The sequence below is a fragment of the Musa acuminata genome, chromosome BXJ2-5 (genome assembly GCF_036884655.1).
Source record: "Musa acuminata AAA Group cultivar baxijiao chromosome BXJ2-5, Cavendish_Baxijiao_AAA, whole genome shotgun sequence".
Taxonomy (NCBI): domain Eukaryota; kingdom Viridiplantae; phylum Streptophyta; class Magnoliopsida; order Zingiberales; family Musaceae; genus Musa; species Musa acuminata.
In genome coordinates this window covers 26,255,861-26,267,500 of record NC_088342.1, presented here as the reverse complement: position 1 = coordinate 26,267,500, position 11,640 = coordinate 26,255,861, and the positions used below count along the sequence as shown (strand labels likewise).

General features: G+C 36.8%; 1 protein-coding gene across 1 annotated transcript; it reads left to right on the top strand.

Annotated features, from left to right (window-relative positions):
- The first annotated feature begins 294 nt into the window (after positions 1-294).
- On the top strand, positions 295-8,882 carry LOC135612596 (transmembrane 9 superfamily member 2-like). The gene is made up of 7 exons (XM_065109063.1): positions 295-512; positions 1,050-1,090; positions 1,172-1,754; positions 3,228-3,365; positions 3,571-3,727; positions 3,868-4,352; positions 8,297-8,882. The coding sequence occupies exons 1-7, from the start codon at positions 343-345 to the stop codon at positions 8,514-8,516; spliced, it is 1,794 nt and encodes a 597-aa protein (XP_064965135.1). The 5' UTR covers positions 295-342; the 3' UTR covers positions 8,517-8,882.
- Positions 8,883-11,640: the final 2,758 nt, after the last annotated feature.

The window sequence follows — 11,640 nt, the reverse complement described above, 5'->3', positions numbered from 1 at the left end:
AAATAAAAATAAAAATAATATATACAAAATTTTGTTTTTCTTACAACTTAGTGTACTAATATTAATTTTAAAGGGTATTAACAATACCTACAATTACAACTCAAGTTGTTGTGTTTACCTGAAATAAATAAATAAAATAATTACTGATTCGAGAGGGATCTATATGTAATTTTGTGTAAAACTGATCCCACCCCTTGATCTCTCGGTCATCTCTTTTAACCCTCTTAATTAAAAATAGCCTTGGACTCGATCTGATCTCTCGCTCTCCGTATGTATAAAGGGACTCGCACTTCGTTTCCTCGCCTCTTTGACCGAATAGGGAGGAGGGACAGATCTCGATCGATGGAGATGGGGAGATCGGCGATGGATCTCGCGGCGGTGGTGGCCGTGGCCACGCTGCTGCTGTGTTTCGGCGTCGTCGGAGTCAGATCGGACGCCTCCAACCACCGGTACAAGACGGGCGACCACGTCCCGCTCTACGTCAACAAGGTCGGCCCTTTCCACAACCCCAGGTGTGGCCCTCGTCCTTCCCTCACCTCAGATCTCTCCTCGTTCTTTCGTGATCCGAGACGTATCCTTGACCATTCGGAAGATCAGACCAATTTCAGGGTATATAATCACGGACTAGTCTTTTCTTGATCGCATCTGCAGAACATTGCGGATTTCTCCTCGTTGTTCTTGATATCAGGTCGTGAGCGAGTTGGCGAGCCTTCGAGACGGTTCTATATGTTCCAAAGATAGCAAATGTCCTCTGTGGTTACTTCCTTGATAGCAGATTTTGTGACAAGGGATTTTTGTCTTCCGATCATGTGACAAGGGATTTTGAGACGGTTCTATCTTTGTTGAAATCTTTGATAAACAAGCAAGCTTTCCAAAGTAGTCTTTAAGTTTACACCCGTAAGGAAGCTTTCGGTTTCTGAGAGTTTACGGTTCTTTATCTGAGATTGAATGGATTTCTTTTTCTTTTATCGTTCGTCCTTTTTCGAATTATGATATGTATTTTCTCTTCCTTTTGTTCTTACTCCTCGCACTTGTTTATGCCTTTACAGCGAGACATATCGATATTTCGATCTACCATTTTGCACCCCAGGTACGTTCCTGATTTAGTCTTTATCCCACCATCCATCCTGTTTTCTTTTATACGTTCATTTCATATTGATCTTGATAACAGAGCATGTGACCGAGAAAAAAGAAGCACTTGGTGAAGTTCTGAATGGGGACCGCTTGGTTGATGCACCATATAAGCTTGATTTTCGTGTTGATCGTGAGTCTGAAGTGCTTTGCAAGAAGAAGCTAAAAAAAGAAGATGTAGCCAAGTTCAGGAGTGCAGTCACCAAGGACTACTACTTCCAGATGTACTATGATGATCTCCCACTCTGGGGATTCATTGGTAAGGTTGACAAGGAAGGCAAGGACCTTGGGGAGTACAAGTACTACCTCTACAAGCGCTTCCACTTCGATGTTCTGTACAACAATGACCGGGTGATTGAGATTATTGTCCACACCGATCCCAATACATTGTTGGATGTGACAGAGGACAGGGATACCGAAGTAGAATTCTTATACTCTGTGAAGTGGAAGGAGACCAGCACACCATTCGAGAAGAGGATGGAGAAGTACTCCCAGACTTCTTCGTTACCTCATCACCTGGAGATCCATTGGTTCTCAATTATCAACTCATGTGTGACAGTTCTTCTCTTGACTGGATTCCTTGCCACAATTCTCATGAGGGTGCTGAAAAACGATTTTGTCAAGTAATGAATCTTCCACATTTCTGTCCCTTGGCTTTTATGGTTTTATTTTGTTGCAGAACATATAATTGTTGGTGGAAAATACTTAAGAGTTGAAATGTAGACTGATTTCCAAATATGGGCCTGTGTGTGAGTGAATTAAATAAATGTTTATCCTAACCTGTTTCCTATGTATCTGGTTACGAGACCCTGGTGATGCCTGAATATCTACTGCCATCTCTATTATTTAATTCAAATAAATTTTGAGCCCTATGAAAGTCGTTAGATGATAGAATATTTGATGATGGAAATGATTCTGTTCAGCCTTAACATATATTCAGTTGGATTTTTTATATTATATGTCTTTGTTCCCATAAGATCAAATTTAAAAGTTTTATTGAAACAATTTAAGCACTAAGAGATTCTTTTGCAAGTAGTTAGGATAATTGCTTTTGTAATGATCATTTATTAAGCTATGTAAAAGGAGGAAAAACCCTAGAGTACTAAAACAGTATGAGGAAAGGTCAGTACTGAGTATTGCTTGCATTTCTAGATGTTATTCGATATATGCAAAGATGTATATGCCAAAGTTATATGTAGATAGTACATCATGGAGTGGTTAATTTTTAAAAAAATGTGCAACAGCTGGATTAGCTGGTTATGGATGTCAAATAATAGGCATTCGTATGTTATATCTTAATGATCATGTTTTTGTGATCTTTCAACTCCACATTATGAACTTTAAATCTCAACTATATTAGACTGTTGTAGTTACCTGCATGATACTATAATAGTATATGTTCTATGCCTAGACAGTGGTAAGTGCTTCTGGGAGTGTCATCTTTCCTAACTATTATTTTGAACCAGAACTTCTAGCAAAAATCTTTTTCTTTTTTCTTTGGTATCTGTCTTTTTCCTTGAGAAAATTATATTCATCAATATTCATATGTGACTGAAAGAAGCCATTTGCAATTCACTTAATCCTTTGTGTCAGAAGGCTTATGCAGTGCCACCACTAGCAGCTTATATCTTCCCAAAAAGCTTGCCACCATCCTATTTCTTCTCACATTGAACTTATCTTGTGTGGTGGGGCATGATGTTGTCCTGGGTTGTAGGAAATGTTCCTGTTAATATAGACATGGGAAACTGTACACCAAGATGTTGGGAAGATTTTGAATTTCATACACATTTCTATGCATTGATTTCTTTGATCTGTTTCTACTAGTTTACTTGGAACATTTAGCTAACCCCAGGTTATGCGACATAATATTACATTTTAAATAATATAGCCTTGGGAATGCCACTTTGTTTTTCATACACAACAACATTTGGCACTAATATTTGAACTCGTAAGTAGTGTAGTTTGCCATTGTTCTCACTTCACAGCCTAATGGTCCTTGTCCAGGGAGCAAATTTATGTCTTAACAATTTTGTGTTTTGCTCGTAGAAATTTAAACTCAACTCAATTCTTATGTATTCCTTGGGCCTTTGTTCTAGGTATGCACATGATGAGGAGTCTGCTGAGGACCAAGAAGAGACTGGGTGGAAATATATCCATGGTGATGTCTTTAGGTTTCCAAAGAACAAGTCACTGCTGGCTGCCTGTCTTGGTTCTGGCACACAATTATTTACTCTGTAAGTATAATTGGTGAAGTTTGCTTTTATTAATTTGCAAATGGTAAAAGCTGAATTGTAAGGACCAACTTTTTTCTTTAATATTAAGTTAGAGCTGTTTTGAGTGTTGAAACCTTGGAGTATACATAGGCTATTGAAGGTTTTATTGCACGACATATTGTTTATCTTGATTTGCCTTAACCTTCTTTTTTTGCATGCATGGCAGGACGGTTTTCATTTTTATTCTTGCACTTGTTGGGGTGTTTTACCCCTACAATCGTGGTGCTCTTTTTACTGCTCTTGTGATCATTTATGCACTTACCTCGGGCATTGCTGGATATGCTGCAACCTCATTCTATTGTCAGCTCGAAGGGACAAATTGGGTATGTCTTTTTCTGCTTGTTTTTCACTGCTTTTTTTTTCTGTGATGCATAGCTTCATATTTCATGCATATGCTTAATTTAGAAAATGTAACAATCGACCTATATATAAGGTTACAAATATCTTCCTTTTTGACTGGCAGGTAAGAAATTTGCTATTGACAGGATGCCTTTTCTGTGGACCTCTGTTCCTGACATTCTGCTTCCTCAACACTGTTGCCATTGTGTATAGTGCTACTGCAGCATTACCGTTTGGAACTATTGTTGTGATTGTCCTCATATGGACGCTGGTGACCTCTCCTTTGCTTGTTTTGGGTGGAATTGCTGGTAAAAACAGCAAAATAGAGTTCCAAGCACCTTGTCGTACGACAAAATATCCTAGAGAGATTCCAGAATTGCCCTGGTATCGACAAGCTATTCCGCAGATGATAATGGCTGGTTTTCTTCCTTTCAGTGCAATCTACATTGAGCTTTACTACATATTTGCAAGTGTGTGGGGTCACAGAATTTATACCATATATAGCATTCTCTTCATTGTCTTCATTATCCTCATCATTGTCACTGCTTTTATAACTGTGGCACTGACCTACTTTCAACTTGCTGCTGAGGACCATGAATGGTGGTGGAGGTAAGACAAGTGTTTTTGTATTGGCAACAAAAATTTTTGTTAAACTTGTTAACATACATCAGTTACCATGCATCCATGCACCATCTTTCTTTACACAACTTGTTGCTGCATACAGCAAGATGCCTCTTCTTTTCAGAAATTTAATTGCTGCTGCATAGTGAGATGCTTTTGTGTTTCAGAATTCAGATTATCATTTTTTGCATGCTTATATCTATGCAAGCATTTTGTCACTATATTTTATTTGTAAAACATTAGTTGGTATCAACTGCATTTTGATACACTGATTATCAATTCTGTTGGGAATCATGTATGAGATTACATAGCCATTGTTAAAGATCTTTGGAAGAATATTAAGGATGCCTATGGATGTTTGCTAAAATTATTATATAGACTTTATGAAACTTTGAGTCATCTGGGTGTTAACATTTAAGCAAATTTCTCCAGTGATTTCAAAAAGCGGTGGGGCGCTTGCCTAAGCGCTTGGGCGAGGCTAGGTGAGGCGAGGCTCAAGCGCCTCGTTTAATGTTCAGGCGGTGCGCTTCAAAGAGGTGTCGCTTAGGCGCTCGCTCGAGCCCAAGCGTTGGGTGCTTCGGGCGAGCGCCCGATTTAAACCAGGCGACCAAACCAGCTTTTTAGATCTAGTTCGGTCGCATCTGCATTGGTTGCTTTGCAGCCTCCCCCTCACGACTTCCTCCCACTGTTGCTGTTGTCGCTGCTGCTATCGCTATCGTTGCTCTCCGCTGTCGTTGTCATTTCTCTCCACTGCCATTGTCGTTGCCTCTCTCCGCTTGCCACCTGTTGCTCTCCACTGCCGCTGTCACTGCTCTCCGCTAACGTTGCTGCTGCTCTCTATTGCCATCTACTGCAGCTACCGTTGCTCTTCGCTATTGCCCTTTGTCGTTGCTCTCTATTACCGGTGTCCCTGCTCTTAGACAATAGCCTCTTGTCCGCGACTTAGTTCTCACTGTGATCCAGCTTCTCACCTCGTTCTCCTTCTCACACTCTACTGTTAATAGTAGAGAAAATTTTAAAATATTAAAATATTAAAATATTTTATATTTTAATATTTTAAAATATTAAAATATATTTTTTATATTTTAATATTTTAAAATATAAAAATATATTTTTTATATTTTAATATTTTAGAGTGCCTCGCTTCGCTTGGGCGATCCCTTAGCACCTCGAGCGTTTTAGGACTTTAGCCCCTTTTGATCCCTAGCGCTTTTTAAATCACTGTTTTTCACAAAATCTACTTGATCTAGAAGTTGCAAATTTCTACTTTGATTGAAATTTTTGAATATGATAATTTTTTCTCCTTATGACCAATGCTTTCCCTGGGCCATGACTAATAGTTCTCTTTTGAAAACCAATCAAGAAATTCTACTTCCAAAGTAGAAATTTGTAACTTCTAGAGTAAGTAGATTTTGTGAAAATTTCTTAAACAACATGACACTCAGATAATTGAAAGTTTCATAAAAGTCTATATAATAATTTTGGCGAACATCCAAAGGCATCCTTAATATTTTTCCAAAGATCTTTAACAATGGCTATGTAGTCTCATACATGGTTCCAACATAATTGATAAGCAATGTAACAAAACGCAGTTAATGAATTCCAAAATGCAGTTGCCAACTAAAGTTTTACAAATAAAATATAGTGATAAATGCTTGCAAACCAATCAAGAAATTCTATTTCCAAAGTCTAGAAAAATTCAGAATCTTAATACATTCAGAAAGAATTTATTTTTTTTGACAATATGCTATTGTGTATATACTACTGATTTTGATATTTTATTGCTGTTTTCTTTGAGATATTAGCTCATTGTTATCATATATCTTACAACGAGAAAGGTTGCAAGCAAAGAAACTGTAGCATGTTAGTTTGTTCTGATAAGTATGGTAATACATGAATTGCATGTTTAACATGGTTTGTTTGGACTATGCTAGATGGTATTCAGCAGCTGAAAAAATTTAAGCTTACTCTTTACATTATTCAGTTTCAGAACCTAATTTATGAATGTAGTAAAACATACATATTATATGATGTGTGGTTCAATTGTTGATTCTAGCATGCATTTATTTATTTTAGATACCATGGATAAAAGTGACATCAACCCAATTAATATGTGCTGTTCCCAACTCTTCATCATAAGATTAAGATGGAAGAAACCCTAGCCTCATTGTTCTGTGTTTGCCCCTGTGATTGATGTGCAAGTGTTGATCATACGGGCAAATAACCTAGGTATTGTTTTTTCACAGAGCTTATGGACAGAAAAAGTTCAATCTAGCTGATCCCAAATGATTAAAATACTACGGCTGCTTATTGCTGTTGTTGTTATTATTAATATGCAAGTGTGCATCTCAAATGGAAAGAGGATATGGATCAGTCATTAACTCTTATTTTTGCTTAAAATGCATTCTCAAAACATATTGTGCATATTTATTTTTTTCTGATATGTGTGCATAACATACTTATAGTCTTTATGTTAATTTATTATTTCAATTTGCAAGAAAGACAGCCCAAATTTCAAAATCCTTAACTGATAATTGCTCAACATTACATTTATATATTCTTTGTTAAAAAATTATTTCCCTACTTATTCAGGTTTGTTGATAAGAACTATTACATTCTGTTATATATTCCTATGTTAATGTTTCAGTTACTTGAAAATTTTCTGCTTGACAAATACTTTCACTGGCTGCTCTCTCTGTCTCTCTCTCTCTCTCTCTCTCTCTCTGGTCTTGCATATTATGCAGCATGTTCTTCACGTAACCCTTTCCCAAGTACCAAAATATTTAATTCTTTTGTATAAAATTTTATTTTTCTTGGGTTTTAAACTGCTAAAATTCACATTGTGTAATGACAACAACTACTCTCAAATTTTCGCTTCTGCTTCATCCTAGATACAAATTATTAAGTTGCATATTCTGTAATAGTTTTCTGAAGTGTTAATTGAGCAGAGAAAGGTGTTCAACAATAACTTCTTGTGTGCACAAGGGTTTTACTTGTTTACCTTGTCAACTCCCGATTTGTTTTATGGTATACAAGTAATATAAACTGGGGATAGTTACCACCTGCTCTTTTGTTATTTTGATCTACTCTTACAAGGTGATTGTTAATACTGATACAGCATCGGGTAGGCATTGAATTCATCATTTGGCCCCTGCATATGTGAACACACCCCTGCAATAAGAAAAGAAATTACTTTCTCCTATGAATCATGTGGATCAGTCTTTGAAATATTTTGTTGACTGGTAGCATATCATATTGCCATTGGTTGTTTTGTCTTGCTGATTCATGGCTGTGTTCAAGGTTAGACAGGAATGGAAGCTCTAGATTCATGGTCACTGTACTTTGTTTTTCTCATCCTCGTGGTGATTGATAAGGACATTGTTATTTTTACTATTGTCACTTGATTCTTTAATCAATTTACTTCTGAAAAATAGTTTAATCAGTTCTTTCCCATCAAGTGGATTTGTTTTGCACAAGTTCTCAAGAGATTTGACTGATGGAGTTACATTTAGTTTTTCTCCTGGTGCTCAAATTTTTTAGCTCATCTGGGAGAGTTTTTTTTGCAAGATTTCAGAGACCTCACACATTATTTGTCATCTAAACCCCATGTGACATTGTGGGAGAATATGATTTGATTTTTTTTTTTGTTGGGCGTGCATGCTAGATTTTCTTTCATGCAAACAAAGGAATGATTCATATTCTTCTAAATCTAGTGAGAGGTACTTGTATTTGGTTTTGATTCATTTTGCTTTTTATGATGAATGATCATTTGGAATGGTTCTATCGAAACCAGAAGTATGAATTTTCAATAGGTATTTATTTATTTACAATGGCACCATGCCGTTACATGATTGATATTCTTGTACTTAGCAAATGTCACCATTCTTCCCATTGTTGAGATTTAAATAATGTTTTCGCTTATCATGATGCAGGTCTTTCCTATGTGGAGGATCAACTGGCCTTTTTGTATATGGATACTGTTGGTATTATTATTATGCTCGATCGGACATGTCAGGGTTTATGCAAACATCGTTCTTCTTTGGGTACATGGCTTGCATCTGTTATGGTTTCTTCCTTATGCTCGGCATGGTTGGATTCCGAGCTGCTTTGCTCTTTGTTCGTCATATATACCGATCCATCAAGTGTGAGTAGAGCTCAAGTAGAATGTCACTTCTGAATCATGCCGTTTGGAAGGAATGATTCATGCAATCTGTCAACAATCATTCTACATTGGAGACTTGGATGGCCTGTGTTTGAAGTCATAGAACATGATTTATTGTTTCCAGAAATTGGCATTTAGAATTTTTGATCAAATAGGTCTTGTCATAAATCAATTTTCCCATCTTCCACTTATGTTGGCGGCATTGTTTCAAAAAGCGTATGGTATACATGCTTTCATGCGTTTTATGAGGCAGTTTCCCAAACACACGCTTGGATGTATTAGTGGACTCGTTGCTCTATACATGTGATGGATTTGCTAGTATAATGAGTAATTTCGTGGTCATGTAATTGCTTTCATTGTGAAGAGTTTGGGTTCTATACTCAAATTGAACAAATTAATCATCTTCCTATCCATCTACGATTTTGCTTAATTCGTACCATGTCATAGCTAACACAAATGCTCGTAAATAAGCTACTTTTTCGAGATATCATGTGGTCACTTAAATAACTGTTAGTCCAAAGGAACAAGTGAATAGACTGTCGCCATCACTTTATTGGAACCACACAGGTATAGTTGGACAAACATTAACATTTACAATTGAAATAGATACACTTCCCAACCTGACCGAATGGAATAAAGGATCCGAGTACAAAGGTATCAAGGAACCGCATCTTATTTTCCATCTCTCACAGTCCTTCCCGAATAGCACCACCCTTCTCTATCTATCTCAGCCATAGTTGGACTACCTTGATGATGCAATAATTACATGAACACCTGAGGAAAAGCGACAATATAATATCACAGATGTAACACATTCGATGCCATTTACCATCCACATCTCCCCGACTCTCAAGCATTCCCTAGCTTTTGCAAAAGCTAGGAGGCTTTTTTGCCTGTGGGGCAACAGACTAAGAGGACATAAAAGGAAGGGTGTGTTGGCTTTTTCTGCTGCTCGTACAAGTACATGTGAACCTTGACCTAAAGCAAGTAAAGCGTGTTGGCTTTATGTTATCAAATTGAGTTGCCACAGATTGGTCTCACTACCTGACATTTATGATCAAAGGCCAATTAGTTTTTCTTTTCTCCACCAAGTTAAATAGCTCAATATCAATACGGTAGATAAATAGCTCAAGACCAGCTTGTAGAACTTGAATCAACACAAAACTTCTAATTATTTTCTATGTATAGATGATGTTAAATGATTTTATTTGTCATTGATGCCAATGATATATATAGTTAGAAGTCAATCAAAAGGTAGTGTTGATTAAGTGTTAGAGAGAGCTAATTTTAGAGGATTAATTCTTCAGATATAATGAAGAATTATATTCTGGGATGAAGTTTTCTGGGAGAACACTATAAAAAAAATCTTAACAATAGACTCATTTCAATGCAAAGCCAGCAAATGTGTGAGTGTTGTAAGATTCCTTGCTTTGTGTGAACAACAATGCCGCACCCATGTCTCGTCTTTCTTAACACTCCGTATGTACGAAGACGTCTGTTCACTCTTTTCTGAGAGAATGAGCAAGGAAAGGCCTTCGAAAGAAGTTTAAGTTCCTCTTCTGACTCTAATATTTCATGGCAGGCGTGCGTGCGGTGAGGTCACCATAAAGTTTCTATATCCTTTTTAAAAAAAAAAAATTATTTTGCCTTTTCTATTCTATTTCTCGGAGCATAAGACTTCCGCTAATGCTGGGATCCGATATAATCAATATATACAGCCAGCCTTAAGGTGGTATTATGAATTAGGTAAGACGACAAGAATTGAAACAAAGTGTTGGTGAGCTGGAACTAGAATGAATTCATTGAATGTGGTTTTGTTAAGTGCAACCACGGGGTTTAATCCCTGCTATTGTTTCCAAAAATTTACTTCTGCTTGATGTCCTTGATACTAATTTGTCATGTTTGATCTACAAGTATTCAACAGCAACCACAGCTTTGCTCACTGGTCACTGCTCCTTGTGCATCTTATTTCGACTGTCTAAGGCATGCACTTGGCATCTATGCCTGATGGTGGTTGAGGATTACAATCTAAGTTGTTGTTGGCTCTAAAGATCAATTGTGATGCCTGTTCATCATATGAAGGGAAACATAAATTAGACTAAAACCTGGATACAATAAACAAACATGACTGAATCCATCCTCAATTGATGGTCCATTTCACTTCATCTCTCATCAAATTACTGTCGTTGAACTTTCTACAATGTAGGGACAACCCGTTTTGTCATTGACCTCAGAACAGGTTTTAGAGACTACGCATGCATGCCCCATCAATGCAACCTGCACAGGGTGGAGATGTCAAAGAACAGGCAAAAGTGTCCCTTTTATGTCCCTTGGTCCACGTCGAGCCTTATCATGTGGGGTTTCTGAAAGAACATTTCAATCATCTGCTTGGGATGATTAGTCTAAAAAGGTCATCAACAGCCTCATGTACTTCCCAATAACAGGCCACATCAGATTTACTAATTTAGCTAAGTTTTGAAGGAAATTAGGGTTTAAGAAATCCATTGAAGAGTCATCAACCTTGCCAACAGAGGAAGGCTATGTAGACATGACATACATTATGGTGGACCCAGTCAAGGTTGGTGCAAGTTCAGAAAGGACTATTTAGGAGCCTGAAAAAAGTGAGTTAGAGCTACAAGGTTTGTGTAATCAAAGTAGTACTATTTGCTTTAATAAGTTTTAATCATGTTAGTCGATGATATCATACAATTAGCTAGGCACTGAAATAGTTTAAACAAAGCAGTCCTTAATCATGGAGAATATAATTTTATCATGATTTGAAGATTGGAAATAGCTCCAAGTCGTCCTTTAAGCATTCTCTATTCAATTCAATTCAGCGTCAAAGTATGTCCATGACCTTTTTAGGGATTTGGTTACCTGCAGAAAGTTGGACAAGCCAACTCTATATTAACTATATAAAAAAAACTAAGGTGATGACAAAGTAAATGATACAAATAATCACTATTTTAGATAAAATTAAAAACATAAAAATCATCCTAAAGTTTTTATTATGTAAAAAATTTTATTGTTAAAATTTGAAATCAAATAATAATTGATCAAATTTATGATGTGTATCTCTTGATGTCACTTACATAATGCATCTTTTGATGTCAT